Source organism: Oncorhynchus kisutch, linkage group LG11 (genome assembly GCF_002021735.2).
Source record: "Oncorhynchus kisutch isolate 150728-3 linkage group LG11, Okis_V2, whole genome shotgun sequence".
NCBI classification, from domain to species: domain Eukaryota; kingdom Metazoa; phylum Chordata; class Actinopteri; order Salmoniformes; family Salmonidae; genus Oncorhynchus; species Oncorhynchus kisutch.
In genome coordinates, this window is record NC_034184.2 from 12238079 (window position 1) to 12255700 (window position 17622).

Genomic DNA, 17622 nt, shown 5'->3' on the forward strand with positions numbered 1-17622 from the left:
CAATGCTATGTGGATGACACACATCTGTACATTTCGATGAAACATGGTGAAGGCCCAAAATTGCCCACCCTGGAAGCCTGTGTTTCAGACATAAGGAAGTGGATGGTGGCAAATGTTTACGTTTAAACCCGGACAAAACATGGTTGCTAGTTCTAGGTACCAAGAAACAAAGGGATCTGCTTTTTGATCTGGCAATTCATCTTGATGGTTGTACAGTCGTCTTAAAGTGCGTTCTGTGTGGTGCATATGTTGGATTTATCGAACGAATGGGTCAAACTGTATGTGTCAAACTATGCGTAGATGGCCTGACGGAAATGGCAGCAGAAGGTGAATGTTGAACTTTTGTTGCACACATATCCAGATGATGCAGCGTACTCTTTTGCACAATGACGCTATTGGTGAAATCCTTTATCCTGAAAATAATTTATACCAGCCCACTGGTTTTCCTATTTCTGATTAAGCTTTTCCCATCACTGATAGCAAATCTATAATCCGGAATGGCCTTACCAGTAGGCTCGGGCAGTATACCGTATACAGGGGTATTTGGAAACATTTTTCAATAAATATTCATATTTGTAGATACTTTTTTAGTAAATACCTGCAGTCAACTTGTGCAATACCTTAGGAGATAAAGCAGATTGTGTTCTTCATTTCACCTGTCACATTGTCACAGATGGATTGCAGCCTCTATGGCAATTCGCAATTACTTGTGCTAATTTTGTTAGTATACTGGTAATAGACACCCAATGGGCTTTTTGCGTTTTTAGCGCCCCCCTTGTGTACTAAAATGATAATACCATTAATCCCGGGATGAGTAAAGACAGTGTGACGATATGAAAATATGGATACCATCCAACCCTACTTACCAGTTGGTACGGGCTATACAATGTGTGAAAATAAAGATTTATTTCCAACTTTTCCTGAGTTCACACCATATCTCCCTAAAGGTGCCCTGACATCTGGGATCACAAGGCAATCTTGTGTGGCAACTACTATGGAGTATGGGGACAAGGGAGCTCCAAAAAAATGTATTTCACACATTGTATAGCACGTACGACTGGTAAGGCATTCCATCATCAGTCTGTCATGCACTACAATAGCCACTTCCGCTACAGCTAAATACTATGGACATATGGGGATGTGTGCCAAAACATGCTATCATAGCAAAGGGAGGTGGCGTTGTGGCGATACTCCCACGCATATCCCGAGACCACCCTAATGTGACGGTCGTGTCTGCACTCTTATCAGTGCATGTGTCACACTCTGGCTGACCAGTTGACAGAGCAGGTGTAAGTGACACAGTGAGCAGCAGTAGTCAGCAATATGTCTGTGATAGAGTCAAAGACGGAGCTCTTCACCGTGGCTGGGACTGACACTGGGGACTCAGGGCCAGGTTCAAGGGTAGTCAACTCCAGGAAAATAGTCACCACCTTTGAGAGATTTATCCAGCCGTGCTTGGCTGAGGTGTTAGGATGCACTCTCTTCATCTTCGTGGGATGCGGGTCTGTTATTGAGAATGGCGGCGTTCCGGGGAGCATCCAGCCCGCTCTGGCTCATGGGCTGGCGCTGGCAATTGTTATCGCTGTACTGGGAGAGATCAGGTAAGGTGGCACCTGGTAACATCTCACTCTGAGGTCAGAAAGTTTGACTATGTTTTTGTCATGTTCTCATGAATTGAGATTTACTATAACTAGAGTCTGACCAATATATCGGTATTATCGGCTGATATTGGCCCTTTTACTGCTTTATCAGTATCAGTATCAGCAATAACTCAACCAATAACCGATATTCAATAAATAGGATGAAAAGGGAATCTCATGCTGATCTGAACACTTGTGGCCAATCTTATGATGTGTCATTATTGTTACAATGTATGAAATCAACATTTGAAGCATATTTATTGGACAATTACTCTTTTGGATGCCAATTTATGATAATTCAGTGTGGAAAATTACACTTTTTAATTCCCCGCTGTAAAACAGTATATCGGCACATATATCGCATATTTATGTAAGTTTAGTAAGTTTTGTCCCCCCCCAAAAAATCGGAATCAGTATCGGACCACAAAAAACATATCGGCAGGGCTCTAGTTATATATAACAAGTATATTCATCTCTTTTATCAGTGTGATTTTCCTAATGCATGAGTATCAGTAGCAAGTACTAAACATGTTATTCTGTCTGAATTCAGTGGTGGCCACTTCAACCCAGCTGTGTCTGTGAGTGTGTGCGTCAGTGGAGGACTGGACGTCATCCTACTGGGGCCATATATACTCTCACAGATAGTGGGGGGGATGACTGGGGCTGGATTGGCAAAGGTAAGGGGGCTTTTCACATCAAGTTTGTTTAGAGCGGGGGATTTTTTTTTTACTCTGGAGTGATTACCCCCTAAATTCGTTTTTTTTGGACAGGAGTAAATATGAACTGCAGTGTACACCAAACAACCGCTGTGGTTCGCTCAAAAGTACAGTCTGTCTGATTCCATTTGTATGTGGTGTGCTTCACTGCAGGTGAGAATGCAGTAAGGGCCAAACAGATAAAAATAACCAGAGGCCCGCAGTGTTGTTTGTTTGACGCAATGTCAAAACTTGATAGGTCAGAAATATTTTGTGAGTAGCAGTGCATTTATGAGCACATCCTGTGGAGCTGCAGGGGAGACTGGGACTGGTTGTCACACTTCTTACTGTGTATATTTCTCAACAACGGTATATCTATATCATAAGAACCTAAGCAGGGTCTTGGGTAGCTGACTAAACTCCACTCCATGATGAAGGAAGTTTATGATGAACTCCACCAATGGAATGGAGCAGAGACCAGGCATTGTGGAATTCAGCTCCTACTACATCGTTTCGCCCAAGGTCAATACTTTTAAAAATGTACTTATGAAATGTTTACCTTGTATCTGTTTGTCCTCTGTAGTTGCGTTACTTTGTTTGCTGAAATGAATACTTTTTCTAAAAACAAGAATCAAATACAACCACTGACTGTTTGCTCATTGCTGTTGCTCTACAATGGCAACTCAGCGTAAATGAGCATGTGCCAATTGAATCTCAACAAGTCGGTGGTATTTCCTTAACATTTTTTTAAAAAGTATGGATTTCAGCAAACAAAGAAAGGTGGAGTTAATCAGAAACTTCCTTCACCATGGAGTGGAGAGTAGTCAGATAGGTATTGGCGAAGAAATGGGCCTCCTCCTTTTGGAGTTATTATCCATTAAACACACTGTCTGTTGGAAATGAATACATTTAGCCTACATTCTTAGAAATAGTCATATTGATTTTGATAGAACAATATTCATAACACAATTCAACAGCTTAAACCTTGTAGGTAGAATTTGTTATATAATCACTCCCAATTTAGCATAAAGGCTACTTTCACTTTGGACAGGGGGGTCATGTCCCCCCTACATTCTGAAATTGCACTTTTGTTCCCCCCCCTATCATTGCAATGTGATACCAAATAATGCAATTCTTTAGGACCTTTGCGGATGCCTCAGAGTGGTCGGGTAGGCTTTTTGGAGATTTCAGTCAGTTGGATTTAGGATCATGCAGACACCACAAAGCGTGCAGACAGGATCTGTGAAAGGCAAAGCTTCTGGAAGGCTGGCTGGACCAGCACAGGAGAGTTGAACAGAGGCAGCTGCTGTCAGTGTGTTGAGCTTTTTCTCCGAGTTGTTAAAGCAAGCAGAGCAAAACTGTCTACTCTTTAGTTGACTGATGTAACTGCTGTTTAACCTTATGGGGAAAAAAGTTAACTAGTGGTTGTTTCCAGTGCTGAGATATTAACTAGTGTAACTGACATGTAACGTTAGATAATGTTTCATCCCCTCTCGACTGAGGTGAATCAATTAGCTAGCTAGTAGCTAACTAACCACAACCAGGTCAGCTCTAGACTCTAGTTATCTGGCAGATAGCGATATGAGGTGGTTACTATTATTATCTAACAGCTGTTGTGTGTCTGGAAATGTTTTGTAGCCTTAGTTTTGTCCTGTTTCAACAGAAGTAAATTAACTTGGCTAGCTTTCACCAGTTGATGTATCGTTAGAGAGAGAGCTGGCCAAATGTTGGCTAACGTTAGCTATTCTTTTTGCCTCAATCAGACTAGACCTGAATCAAATGATGAAACTAGCAGCCAAACGATTGAAGACCGATATTCTGATGTTTTTTCCGTGCAATGTGAGTTTTTATTAGTCAGTATAGCAATGTAATTAGTTATTGATCTGTCAGTTTCCCTAGCTAATCCCCTACTTTTCACATAAACACAGTAATAAACTGCCCTACATTTTTTTAAAACCTTTATTTAACTTGGCAAGTCAGTTAAGAACATTGACGGCCTAGGATCAGTGGGTTAACTGCCTGTTCAGGGGCATAACGACAGATTTGTACCTTGTCAGCTTGGAGATTTGAACTTGCAACCTTTCGGTTACTAGTCCAACACGCTAACCACTAGGCTACCCTGCCGTGTACTAACTGGTGCACAGTCAGTACACAACACTCATATTGTCTTAGCAGGATCAGATGGTGACAGGTGTCGGAGCAGGTGTCAGACAGCCAGGTAAGACAAGTCTACAGAGCTCAGGTGAATTTTGCAGTATATTCAGTGAATGATCAAAGTTCCAACTTGAATTGATGAGTATACCTACAGTAGCTAAAGGACAGCAGTCTATCTTAGTGTCACGACTTCCGCCGAAGTCGGCCCCTCTCCTTGTTTGGGTGGTGTTCGGCGGTCGACGTCACCAACCTTCTAGCTATCATTGATCCATTTGTCATTTTCCATTGGTTTTGTCTTGTCTTCCTACACACCTGGTTCCAATACCATTCATTACATGTTGTGTATTTAACTCTCTGTTTTCCCTCACGTCCTTGTCAGAGATTGTTTGTTGTATGTAGGTGTGTTATTTGTTCTGGTGTGCGATGAGTTTTGCACCCTATTATGTTATTTTTGTATACTTTGGTTTTCTGAGTTTAAAAAAATGTTTACCAAGTTCATTCTCCTGCGCCTGACTTCCCTGCCACCAGCACGCACCACATTACAGAATCTCTGACCACACTATGAAGTCAGCAGGAGAGTATACCCCGGCCATTGAGATGGAGGAGTGCTTCCAGGAGCATGCAGCAATGCTTTGCCAACTTAGCACCGCCATGGATCGCGTTGTCAAAACTATGGACTGCTGGGAGAGACAGGGAGTTTTTCCAGCACCTCCACCAGCCCAACCGGGGTCTCTCTTGAGCGCTCCTTTCCAGCCTGAACCAAGTTGAATCCGTCTCTCCTTACCCCAGGAGTACGACGGGAGGGCAGTTGAACCTTTGCAGTTGAACCTTTATCTGGTCACCGTCCACCTGGCTCTATCGGACCGTGAGAGGGTGTCTGCCCTCATCTCGTGCCTCACTGGGAGAGCCCTGGAATGGGCCAACACTGTGTGGAGAGAGGGAGATGCGGCGTTGGACCAGTTTGACGAGTTCACCTGCCGTTTCCGGGAAGTCTTTGACCAGAGAGCGGTGAGTGAACGCCTCTACCATCTGAGGCAGGAGACGAGGAGCGCCCAGGAGTTCGCCCTGGAGTTTGCCCTGGAGTTTAGGACCCTGGCTGCCGACGCGGGATGGAACGACAGGGCCCTGATCGACCAGTATTGTTGCAGTCTGCGCAAGGACGTCTGTTGGGAGCTTCAGAGACACCACCCTCACTTTCGACCAGCTGGTGGATCTGTCCATCCGGCTGGACAACCTGCTGGCTACTCGCGGACGTCCAGATCGGGGTCTGGTAGGTCCATCCTCCCGCACCCCCTCTCTGATACCTCTGGAGCTGGGAGGGGCAGTGCGCAGGGAGACCGGAGGGGGTTCCCACTCGTGCACCATCTGTGACTGCAGAGGTCACACTGTCGGTCAGTGCCATGTCCAAGCCTTTGTAGATGAGATTTTCAGGGACCTGCACGGGCAGGGTGTAGTAGTGTATATTGATGACATCTTGATGTACTCCGCTACACGCGCTGAGCATGTGTCCCTGGTGCGCAGAGTGCTTGGTCGCCTGTTGGAGCATGACCTGTACGTCAAGGCTGAGAAATGGGGTCAGGCAGCCAGGGAAGACCAATCTGTGATGGAGCTGTGGTGAATTTTTGCAGAAACAACACTTTATTCCCTATTATTTGCAGAAAACGTGGACAAGCCAGATACTTCAAAGATTGAAACAATTTTAAGGCAGTCTGACAAACATCCAAAAGTTGATTTCCAAACTGTATGACACAAAACATGTCAAACAAAAATGTGAGAAAGACCTGATGTAATTGATGATGAATGGATACAGATATGTTTGAATGCCATGTCATGTTCATATAATCTCAGACATTAATTACAGCAGTTTAACACCATCCATAGAACATACTATATTCCAGTGAAACTGAATTACATGCACTCAGAAATGTCATTCCTCTGCTGCAGGGGTAAAACACAAAAGGGGACATGTTTCAATATGTTATGGTCTTGTGAAGGCTGGCTGAATTCTGTCAAAGTATGTTATTTTATCTCAGCATGTCTACAGATTCTCCCTTCTCCCTGTTTATGTTTGCTTGGAAATGTTGATACTTGAGACTGTTATCAGAAGAAACTGTGTAATCAAGCATTTATAGCAGCTAAGAAATGCATTGCCATTATTTAGAAGGTTGGTTATCCTCCCACAATGTCACAATGGATGGTAGAAATGTCAAGTTATGTATCACTAGATTTGATGTATTACTAGATTAATGGTATACTGGGCAACTTTCATAAGGTCTGGATAGCTTATATGGAATTCAGTACGACAAAAGGAATCTGTTTTGAAAACATGCCCACGTCAGAGGAGATGTCTATTAAGGCAATCCCTAGCTGCTGGGCTGCTCAGTCCTGGCACTTGCCGTCCTGTGGGTTGTCACTCTGGCCTTGGCCTAACACACCCGAAAACCAATAATGAATGTTTCACTAAGATCCTAAAGCTGAGTGGGCTGTGTTGGGATGGGACGCTGCAGGGTGTTGGACCCTTAGGGACATATTGTGTGCGAGTAAAAAGAGCTCTACAGTACTATGAGGCCTATGACATGAATTATACTGAACAAAAGATTTTTGCTGAGTTATAGTTCATGAAGGGAAATAAGTTAATTTAAATAAATACATTAGGCCCTAATCTATGGATTTCACATGACTGGACAGGGGCGCAGCCATAGGTGGGCCTGGGAGGGCATAGGCCCACTCACTGGGGACGCAGGCCCACCCACTGGGGACGCAAGCCCAGCCAATCAGAATGAGGTGTGAGCCCCACAGTAGGGCTTTATTACAGACATACATACTCCTCAGCAGAGGTTGTCTTAATATGGACAATCAATCACTCAAACATGTTTAATAATGATCTCTAACCTAGCTTGATGAATGTGGGCATTGGTGCTTACTTTTTGTTCTAAATAGACACAACATATTGGATTGTGTAGAAATGCAGGAAATTAGCTTTAGATGGTCAAAAAAAGTCCTACACAGACCCCCCGCCAGGTTATCCCCCCCCCAACCAAGGTTTTGCCCCTGCCTATGATCCTAATTTCCATGTCTTGTCCAAGCAACAATTTAGAAATCAGTTTGAAATAGGCTACAGCTCTCCCTTTCCCCCTTTCAACAATATCAATTCATTGTTCACAGATAGCCTACTCCTAAAATTGAAACAATGAGAATACCAAGACTTGTTTTCAAAATCAATTAAATATATATGTTTACTCACCCATCTCACACAATATCCTATAATGACAAAGTGAAAACATGTTTTAGACATTTTGGCAATTTTATTGAATATGAAATTCAGAAATAACCATTTACATAAGTATTCACCCCCTTTGATATGACGCACCAAATTAAGCCAGGTGCTTCCAATTTCCTTTGATAACCCTTGAGACGTCACAACAACTTGATTGAAGTCCAACTGTGGCTAACATAAATTACAGAATGAAAAGAAGGAAGCCTGTACAGAATAAAATTATTCCCTTAAACGTGCACAAGGCATCATGAAATCAGCAGATTATCAAGGTTTATTATAGCCCAATGTTCAACCCAGTGTCTCCATTGAAGGTTGTGGGTCTTCCAGCAGGACAAGGCCCCAAACACATATCATAAGTATTATTATAATATTTGATTTAACTAGGCAAGTCAGTTAAGAACAAATTATTATTTACAATGACAGCCAACACCAGGCCAATTGTGCACTGCCCTATGGGACTTCCAATTAAGGCCTGTGATTTGAACCAGGGTGTCTGTAGTGACACCTCCAGCACTGAGATGCAGTGCGTTAGACCGCTGCACCACGCAGGAGCCCCAAGGAATGGTTCAAGAAGAAATGCTGGACTGTTCTGGAGTTTCCAGTGAAGATTCCAGACGTTGGTGGAGGGCACCCATCAAACATTGAAGAATTAGAACATTTTGCTGCTGAACAGTGGGACAAATTGCCAGTAGAATGTGCAGTAAGTTCAATGATGGCTACAAGAAGTGTTTGTCCGCAGTTATCTTGGCCTACGGCTGTGCAACCAGGTACATTCGCCTTTATTTAGTCAATTAAAATTGTAAACTTATTTTTTTTTTAAACAACTAGTTCTGCATTGTTGAAAATCCATTAACAGGGTGTTACAGGAAAATGTTTAGTTATGTGTTCATATCCTCGTGGGTTTACAATATTAAAACACACAACCCCTGCTCGTCAATGTTTAGAGATGCTGCTAGAAATTGTCAAGATGGATGACCTCTTGCAAAGAAGTTGCACATATTAACCTTAAAATTACTAGGCTACACAGCACACTCCAGATTGGGAGAAATAGGCTAAATACTGTGACAACCAACCCATGATGAGAGAACCAGTCCCAGTATCCTAACTTCAACCAAACAGTGAAGAGAGAACCAGCCACAGTCTCCCCACTTCAACCAACCCATGATGAGAGAACCAGCCCCTGTCTCCCATATTCAACCAACCCATGATGAGAGAACCAGCCCCAGTATCCTAACTTCAACCAAACAGTGAAGAGAGAACCAGCCACAGTCTCCCCACTTCAACCAACCCATGATGAGAGAACCAGCCCCTGTCTCCCCACTTCAACCAACCCATGATGAGAGAACCAGCCCCAGTCTCCCCACTTCAACCAACCCATGATGAGAGAACCAGCCCCTGTCTCCCATATTCAACCAACCCATGATGAGAGAACCAGCCCCTGTCTCCCCTATTCAACCAACCCATGATGAGAGAACTAGCCCCAGTCTCCCCACTTCAACCAACCCATGATGAGAGAACCAGCCCCAGTCTCCCATATTCAACCAACCCATGATGAGAGAACCAGCCCCAGTCTCCCCACTTCAACCAACCCATGATGAGAGAACCAGCCCCTGTCTCCCATATTCAACCAACCCATGATGAGAGAACCAGCCCCTGTCTCCCATATTCAACCAACCCATGATGAGAGAACCAGCCCCAGTCTCCCCACTTCAACCAACCCATGATGAGAGAACCAGCCCCAGTCTCCCCACTTCAACCAACCCATGATGAGAGAACCAGCCCCAGTCTCCCCACTTCAACCAACCCATGATGAGAGAACCAGCCCCAGTCTCCCGTATTCAACCAACCCATGATGAGAACCAGCACCAGTCTCCCCTATTCAACCAACCCATGATGAGAGAACCAGCCCCAGTCTCCCCTATTCAACCAACCCATGATGAGAGAACCAGCCCCAGTCTCCCCTATTCAACCAGCCCATGATGAGAGAACCAGCCCCAGTCTACCGTTTTCAACCAACCCATGGTGAGAGAACCAGACCCAGTCTACCGTATTCAACCAACCAATAATGAGAGAACCAGGCCCAGTCTGCCGTTTTCAACCAACCCATGGTGAGAGAACCAGACCCAGTCCCCCTGTTCAACCAACCCTTGATGAGAACTAGCCCCAGCCTCCCCATTTCAACCAACCCATGTTGAGAGAACCAGCTCCAGTCTCCCTACTTCAACCAACCCATGATGAGAGAACCAGCCCCAGTCTCCCGTATTCAACCAACCCATGATGAGAGAACCGCCCCCAGTCTCCCCTTTTAACAACACCTTGCAGTTATTACAGAGCGACTATTGTGTTATTTCCTACCGCATGTTGCAAAGCAAGTGCAATATGACGATAGGTACACACAAGTGTTGCTCCATATGATCATAGATGTATTTAACATGAGAATGTTCGTTCATTAAACAAATTACTTGCATCACACATAGTTTTGCGTAGTCTACCTATTTGAGTTAATTTGACGTTTGGCAATATGTAACCAACTAGACCAAGTTACCATAACGCAATGTAACAAACTTTCAAACTGATTCGAATGATAGCAAACAAATTTATGTGAGAACCAGTCTCCATATGCTGTTTTCATGGTATCAAAATGTCTATAGCTTGGATATTAGAATAGGTCTAAAAAAAAATCACAAGCATTTGGATCCAAACAAAGAACATTAAAAAATGGCAATATAATCCCAATAAAACCCCAATATAATCCCAATAAAACCCCAATATAATCCCAATAAAACCCCAATATAATCCCAGTAAAACCCCAATATAATCCCAATAAAACCCCAATATAATCTCAATAAAACTCCAGTCGAATCCCAATAGATTCCCAATTTAATCCCAATAAAATACCAATAAAACCCCAATATAATCCCAATAAAACCCTAATTTAATCCCAATAAAACCCCAATATAATCAAATCAAATCAAATCAAATCAAATTTATTTATATAGCCCTTCGTACATCAGCTGATATCTCAAAGTGCTGTACAGAAACCCAGCCTAAAACCCCAAACAGCAAGCAATGCAGGTGGTTAATCTCAATTAACCCCCAGTCTAATCCCAATAGAATCTCAATCTAATCCCAATCTAATCCCAATAAAACCACAATCTAATCCTAATAAAAAAACAATAAAAACCCAATCTAATCGTACAGATGTTGTGATATTCCACAGGCAGTTTACTCCATCATCAGCTATGACAGTGCAGCAGGGGGAGCATTCAACGTGGTTAAAACCAGTGGCAACATCGGCAGTGCCGCTGTAGCAGAGATGGTCATGACCCTCTTCCTGTCCCTTGTGGTCTGTATGGGGGCCGTCAACGGCAGGACCCGTACCCCACTGGCCCCACTTTGCATTGGGCTCACTGTGACTGCTAATATACTGGCTGGGTAAGGGCTGAGCAAATCTATGGAGACCTGTCGTGGTAGACGGTGTATTGAAATGACAAGGGTTCACGGCAGAACAGGTTCAATACTAATTCCTGCTTTGCCATTATCGAAAATAACAAGAAATGACACAGCAGGAATAAAGAGAACATTGGCATTGACATCACTGCCTGCCTGATGACATCACTGCCTGTCTGATAACCATTAATTCTACTAACTACGTGTATTGATCTGATGTAATGCATTGTTCAATCAATATAGAAACCAGATGTGTTTGTCCCATTGGTCTTTTAGCGGGTCAGTGTCTGGAGGGTGTATGAACCCAGCGCGGGCGTTTGGCCCTGCAGTGATGGCTAACTACTGGGAGTACCACTGGATCTACTGGGTGGGACCGGTTGCAGGGGCCCTTATCACTGGCAGCTTGGTCAGGTAGGATACAGCACACCTAGCCTTCATTACTCACCTATTTATAGATTGTATTACCCTGCTACCATAGATTGTGACCTTAGAGGCAATAAAATGGCACAGCATTTCCATACTGTTTCAGCCTGTCATACATCATACTCTATACAGTCAGTAGGAGAGTATTGCGTCATCGCATTGTAATTCATGTATTGTTTACTATCATTGAATTCCTATTTTTGTACACAGGTTGTTGTTTGGAGACCAGAAGACACGTCTTGTTCTGAAGTAAAAGTGTTATCTTGGAGACACAGGGCATTGTCTTCCAAATTATTGTATTTCCCTTTATAGCTTGCAGAACTTTTGTATTTCACATCTTGTCGTACACGTCATATTGTTTTGAACTGTACTGTATAACAAAAACAATTTGCATAAGTACAGTACATTCAAACCTATGGTCACGTCTGGCCATTCAATCCGTCAATCATTGTTTATGTTTGGTTCAAAGGTCTTTAATGGAAAACATGAATCGTTTTTACGATTTTATTACACTATAGGTGGTGTAATAACTTTTTGAACTCAACAGACGCATTGAACTCACTGACTGATAAAATAAATTCTAAATCATACTTCAACTGGCATGCATAAATTATTTTTTATTTTTTTTATTTAACCTTTATTTAACCAGGTGAGCTAGTTGAGAACAAGTTCTCATTTACAACTGCGACCTGGCCAAGATAAAGCAAAGCAGTGCGACACAAACAACAACACAGAGTTACACATGGAATAAACAAGCGTACAGTCAATAACATAATAGAAAAAGAATAAAGTCTATATACAGTGTGTGCAAATGGCGTCAGGAGGTAAGGCAATCAATAGGCCACAGTAGCAAAGTTATTACAATTTAGCAGATTAACACGGGAGTGATAGATGAGCAGATGATGATGTGCAAGTAGTGATACTGGTGTGCAAAAGAGCATAAATTGACAAGATTTATTGACAATATCGAAAAATGTTTTTAATGTTTTCACATTTGCCATGCATCCCTGACATTAACATTGTCTCAAACATAAAATACACAGGACCAGTCAAAAGTTTGGACACATCTATTCATTCAAGGGTTTTTCTTTATTTGGACTATTTTATACATTGTAGAAGAACAGTGAAGACATAAACTATGAAATAACACATATGGAATCATGTAGTAACCATAAAAGTGTTAAATAAATAAAAATTATTCAAAGTAGCCACCCTTTGCCTTGATGACAGGTTTGCACACTCTTGGTATTCTCTCAACCAGCTTCATGAGGTAGTCACCTGAAATGCTTTTCCAACAGTCTTGAAGGAGTTCCTACATATGCTGAGCACTTGTTGGTTGCTTTTCCTTCACTCTGTTGTCCAACTAATCCCATACCATCTCAATTGGGTTGAGGTTGGGTGATTGTGGAGGCCAGGTCATCTGATGCAGCATTCCGTCACTCTTCTTTCTGGTCAAATAGCCCTTACACAGCCTGGAGGAGTGTTTTGAGTCATTGTCCTGTTGATAAACAAATTATGGTCCCCACTAAGCGCAAACCAGATGGGATGGCATATCGCTGCTGAATGCTGTGACAGCCACGCTGGTTAAGTGTGTCTTGAATTCTAAATAAATCACTGACAGTGTCACCAGCAAAGCCACCCCCACACCATCACACCCCCTCCTCCATGCTTCATGGTGGGAACCACACATGTAGAGATCATCTGTTTACCTAGTTTGCGTCTCACAAAGACACTGCGGTTGGAACCAGAAATCTCAGAGTAAAGAACAGGTTTATACCGGTCTAATGTCCATTGCTCATGTTTCTTGGCCCAAGCAAGTATCTTCCTCTTATTGGTGTCCTTTAGTAGTGGTTTCTTTGCAGCAATTTGACTATTAAGACCTGATTCAAGCAGTCTCCTCTGAACAGTTGATGTTGAGATGTGTTTGTTACTTGAACTCTGTGAAGCATTTATTTGGGCTGCAATCTGAGGTGCAGGTAATTGCCCATTTCTGAGGCTGGTAACTCTAATGAACTTATCCTCTGCAGCAGAGGTAACTCTGGGTCTTGCTTTCCTGAGAGCCAGTTTCATCACATTGCTTGATGGTTCTTGACATTTTCCAGATTGACTGATCTTCATGTCTTAAAGTAATGATGGACTGTTGTTTCTCTTTGCTTATTTGAGCTGTTCTTGACATAATATGGACTTGGTCTTTTACCAAATAGGGCTATCTTCAGTATACCAACCCTAACTTAACTTAACTGATTGGCTCAAATGTGTTAAGAAGGAAAGGAATTCATAACTGAACTTTTTACAAGGCACACCTGTTAATTGAAATGCATTCCTGGTGAATCCCTCATGAAGCTGGTTGAGAGAATGCCAAGAGTGTGCAAAGCTGTCATCAAGGCGAAGGGTGGCTACTTTGAAGAATCTCAAATATAAAATTTGTTTAACACTTTTTTGGTTACTACATGATTCCATGTGTGTTATTTCATAGTGTTGATGTCTTCACTAGTATTATACAATGTAGAAAATATTATAAGACACCAACTCATTCAATAAAAACCCTTGAATGAGTTGGTGTGTCCAAATTTTGACTGGTACTGTACAGTGGGGCAAAAAAGTGTTTAGTCAGCCACCAATTGTGCAAGTTCTCCCACTTAAAAAGATGAGAGAGGCCTGTAATTTTCATCATAGGTACACTTCAACTATGACAGACAAAATGAGAAAGTGGAGGGAGTTGAAAGTCCGTGTTGCCCAGCAACAGCCCCAAAACATCACTGCTCTAGAGGAGATCTGCATGGAGGAATGGGCCAAAATACCAGCAACAGTGTGTGAAAACCTTGTGAAGACTTACAGAAAACGTTTGACCTCTGTCATTGCCAACAAAGGGTATATAACAAAGTATTGAGATAAACTTTTGTTATTGACCAAATACTTATTTTCCACCAAAATTTGCAAATAAATTCATAAAAAATCCTACAATGTGATTTTCTGGATTTTTTAAACATTTGTCATGACATGTCTGTCATGGTTGAAGTGTACCTATGATGAAAATTACAGGCCTCTCTCATCTTTTTAAGTGGGAGAACTTGCACAATTGGTGGCTGACTAAATACTTTTTTGCCCCACTATATATGTGGACACCCTTTCAAATAAGTGGATTCAGTTATTTCAGTCACACCCGTTGCTGACAGGTGTATAAAATCGAGCACACAGCCATGCAATGTCCATAGATTAACCTTGGCAGTAGAATGGCCTTTCTGAAGAGGTCAGTGACTTTCAACGTGGCACTCTCATTGGATGCCACCTTTCCAACAAGTCAGTTTGTCAAATTTCTGCCCTGCTAGAGCTGCCCTGCTCAACTGTACGTGCTGTTATTGTGAAGTGGAAATGTCTAGGAGCCGCATTGGCTCAGCCGCGAAGTGGTAGGTCACAAAAGCTCACAGAACTGGACCACTGAGTGCTGAAGCACGTAGTATGTAAAAATAGTCTGTTCTTGGTTGCAGCACTTACTACCAAGTTCCAAACTGCATTTGAAGAAGCATTGAGCATGCCTCAAGAACTGTTTGTCGGGAGCTTCATTAAAATGTGTTTCCATTGCCGAGCAGCCGCACACAAGCCTAGATCCCCATGTGCAATGCCAAGCGTTGGCTGGAGTGGTGTAAAGCTCACCACCATTGGACTCTGGAGCAGTGGAAACACATTCTCTGGAGTGCTGAATCACGCTTCACCATCTGGGTTTGATGGATGCCAGGAGAATGCTACCTGAGTGAATGAATAGTGCCAACTGTAAAGTTTGGTGGATGAATAATGGTCTACGGGTGTTTTTCATGGTTTGGGCTAGGCCCCATAGTTCCAGTGAAGGGAAATGTTAACGCTACAGCATACAATGACATTCTTGACAATTCTGTACGTCCAACTTTGTGGCAACAGTTTGGGGAAGGCTCTTTCCTGTTTCAGCATGGCAATGCCAACGTGCACAAAGCGAGGTCCGTACAGAAATGGTTTGTCGAGAATGGTGTGGAAGAACTTCACAGAGCCCTGACGTCAACCCCATCGAATACCTTTGGGATGAATTGGAATGCCGACTGCGAGCCAGGCCTAATCGCCCAACATCTGTGCCCAACCTCACTGATGCTTTTGTGGCTTAATGGAAGCAAGTCCCCGCAGCAAATGTTTCAAGATCTAGTGGAAATTCTAGCTGCAAATGGGGGACCAACTCCACATTAATGCCCATGATTTTGTAATGAGATGTTCGATGATCAGGTGTCCAAATACTTTTGGTCATGTAGTGCATGTCCTCCCATTTAACTGTGAGATAATGCTAAAATTACCTTGATCAATACACTTCTAAACTCTGTCCGCCTTAGCTTTGCCAATTTAGCAATTGAAGTTTACTTCAGGCTAAGAGGTCCTTTGTTGAACTAGTATGAACAGCCTCTGTCAGAAAGACATCAAAGTGCTGACTAGAATATGGCTCAAATATCCAAGGTTTATTGTCAGTGGGGCAATAAGACAATATCGCCAGTTATTATACATTTCAAGAAATTATCACAAGTTGTTCACTTGTATCCCAGACACTCAGTCAGACTCTTGAGGTCCAGTCAGACCAGACAGACACAATGGGAGTAGAGAAAACTGAGCTAGATGAGGGAGACTCGACTCTGAAGAGTGGCACCAAGTCTCCCAAGGTTCGGCCTCCCAACATGTTTTAGCGCATTATCCAGCCTTGCCTGTCAGAGGTGGTGGGCACCATGTTCTTCGTCTTCATCGTGTGTGTGTCAGTGATCGAGAACATTGAGTCTGCAGGCATGGTACAGCCGGCGCTGGTCCATGGCCTGGCAGTTGCCGTCATGGTGGCATGCATGGATCAGATCACGTAGGACTCACCTGTACTGACCTGGTTGATCTTTCCTGTGTGATCTTACCTCACCTGGCTTTTTCTTGCAACTTGAAGCTTTGGTTGCAGAAGCTAATGGTATGCTGTGCAGATAACCATTTTTGGTTCTCTCAAAATATAAATTGGAATATATTTTGGAATTGAAATTTTCTGAAAAAATGTATGTATGAAAAATAGTTTATTATAGACAGAAATAATTTAATATAATTTAATTTGAATAACTAAATCAGTGTTCCGGCTTTTATTTTTGTTGTGTTCTGAGAGTATGAAATGTCACTGATGGAGTGCTGAGGTTTAGAGGGTCTACACCAGAAGTTATAGGAGGAAGGCATGTAGTGTGTGCAACTAAGCTTGGAATGTGTTAAGTTTTTGTCTGAATGCAGCTGTATTGATCCTTTGGGCAGAATAAACTTTGTTCAGCTTTCATAAGGTTCGTTGAGTTTAACATTTTCATGCAACTGAATGGGTCCCATTTAAACCCTCCTTTCACCATCCAACTGTGTGGCGGCATGCAACTGTTCATGGTCATCTCATACCTTATCAGCCAGTTAATAGGAGGGGTGCTGGGAGCTGCCATGTCAAAGGTCAGTTGGGTTATTAATGTTCACCTGCGGTAACCTCTAATGAACAGTTGCAGTAGTATAAAGTGAGAACAAATTATAATTCTATAGCGGAAAGGACATTCTCTTCCACCAGCTGGTTCTCTTTGAGCCTGGATACAAGGTTAGGGAAAGGCATGCTTATAAAGTTAAGAAAATCAATCAATTAATCAATTCATAAATGTGTAGGCCTAGCACTTTTTATTAATAGATTTGTCACTAATGTGAAGTGGTGTGTAGGTCAGCAGTTGACAGTTGTATACTGTCCTTCAAATGATATCAAAGGAGAACTACACCAACGCCACTGGAGTGGCGTTTACCATCCTCTAATCAGAGGACCAGCTGGCGGGGGAAAATCTTTGGAGAGATAGCCATTATGTGCCTGGTTTCCATGGTAGTGTTGCTAGTGGCAGTTAACTCAAAGAGAAAAAGTCCCATGGTGCCTTTCCTGGTAGGCTGTACGGTCATCATCAACATTCTAGCAGGGTGAGCTGAAAGAATA

At 42.7% G+C, this 17622-nt stretch overlaps 1 protein-coding gene across 1 annotated transcript; it reads left to right on the plus strand.

The window, feature by feature from the left end:
• The first annotated feature begins 1199 nt into the window (after positions 1-1199).
• LOC109900015 (aquaporin-8) lies at positions 1200-12235 on the plus strand. The gene is made up of 5 exons (XM_020495728.2): positions 1200-1601; positions 2191-2317; positions 10987-11201; positions 11493-11627; positions 11850-12235. Exons 1-5 carry the CDS (start codon positions 1324-1326, stop codon positions 11890-11892), a joined length of 798 nt encoding a protein of 265 aa, XP_020351317.1. The 5' UTR covers positions 1200-1323; the 3' UTR covers positions 11893-12235.
• The last annotated feature ends 5387 nt before the right edge of the window (positions 12236-17622 follow it).

Coding starts and splice junctions, on each gene's coding strand:
- LOC109900015 (XM_020495728.2), top strand. CDS start 1,324: ATGTCTGTGATAGAGTCAAAGACGGAGCTCTTCACCGTGGCTGGGACT. Junction 11,202..11,492: donor ACTGCTAATATACTGGCTGG/GTAAGGGCTGAG, acceptor TTGGTCTTTTAG/CGGGTCAGTGTCTGGAGGGT. Junction 11,628..11,849: donor ATCACTGGCAGCTTGGTCAG/GTAGGATACAGC, acceptor TTTTGTACACAG/GTTGTTGTTTGGAGACCAGA.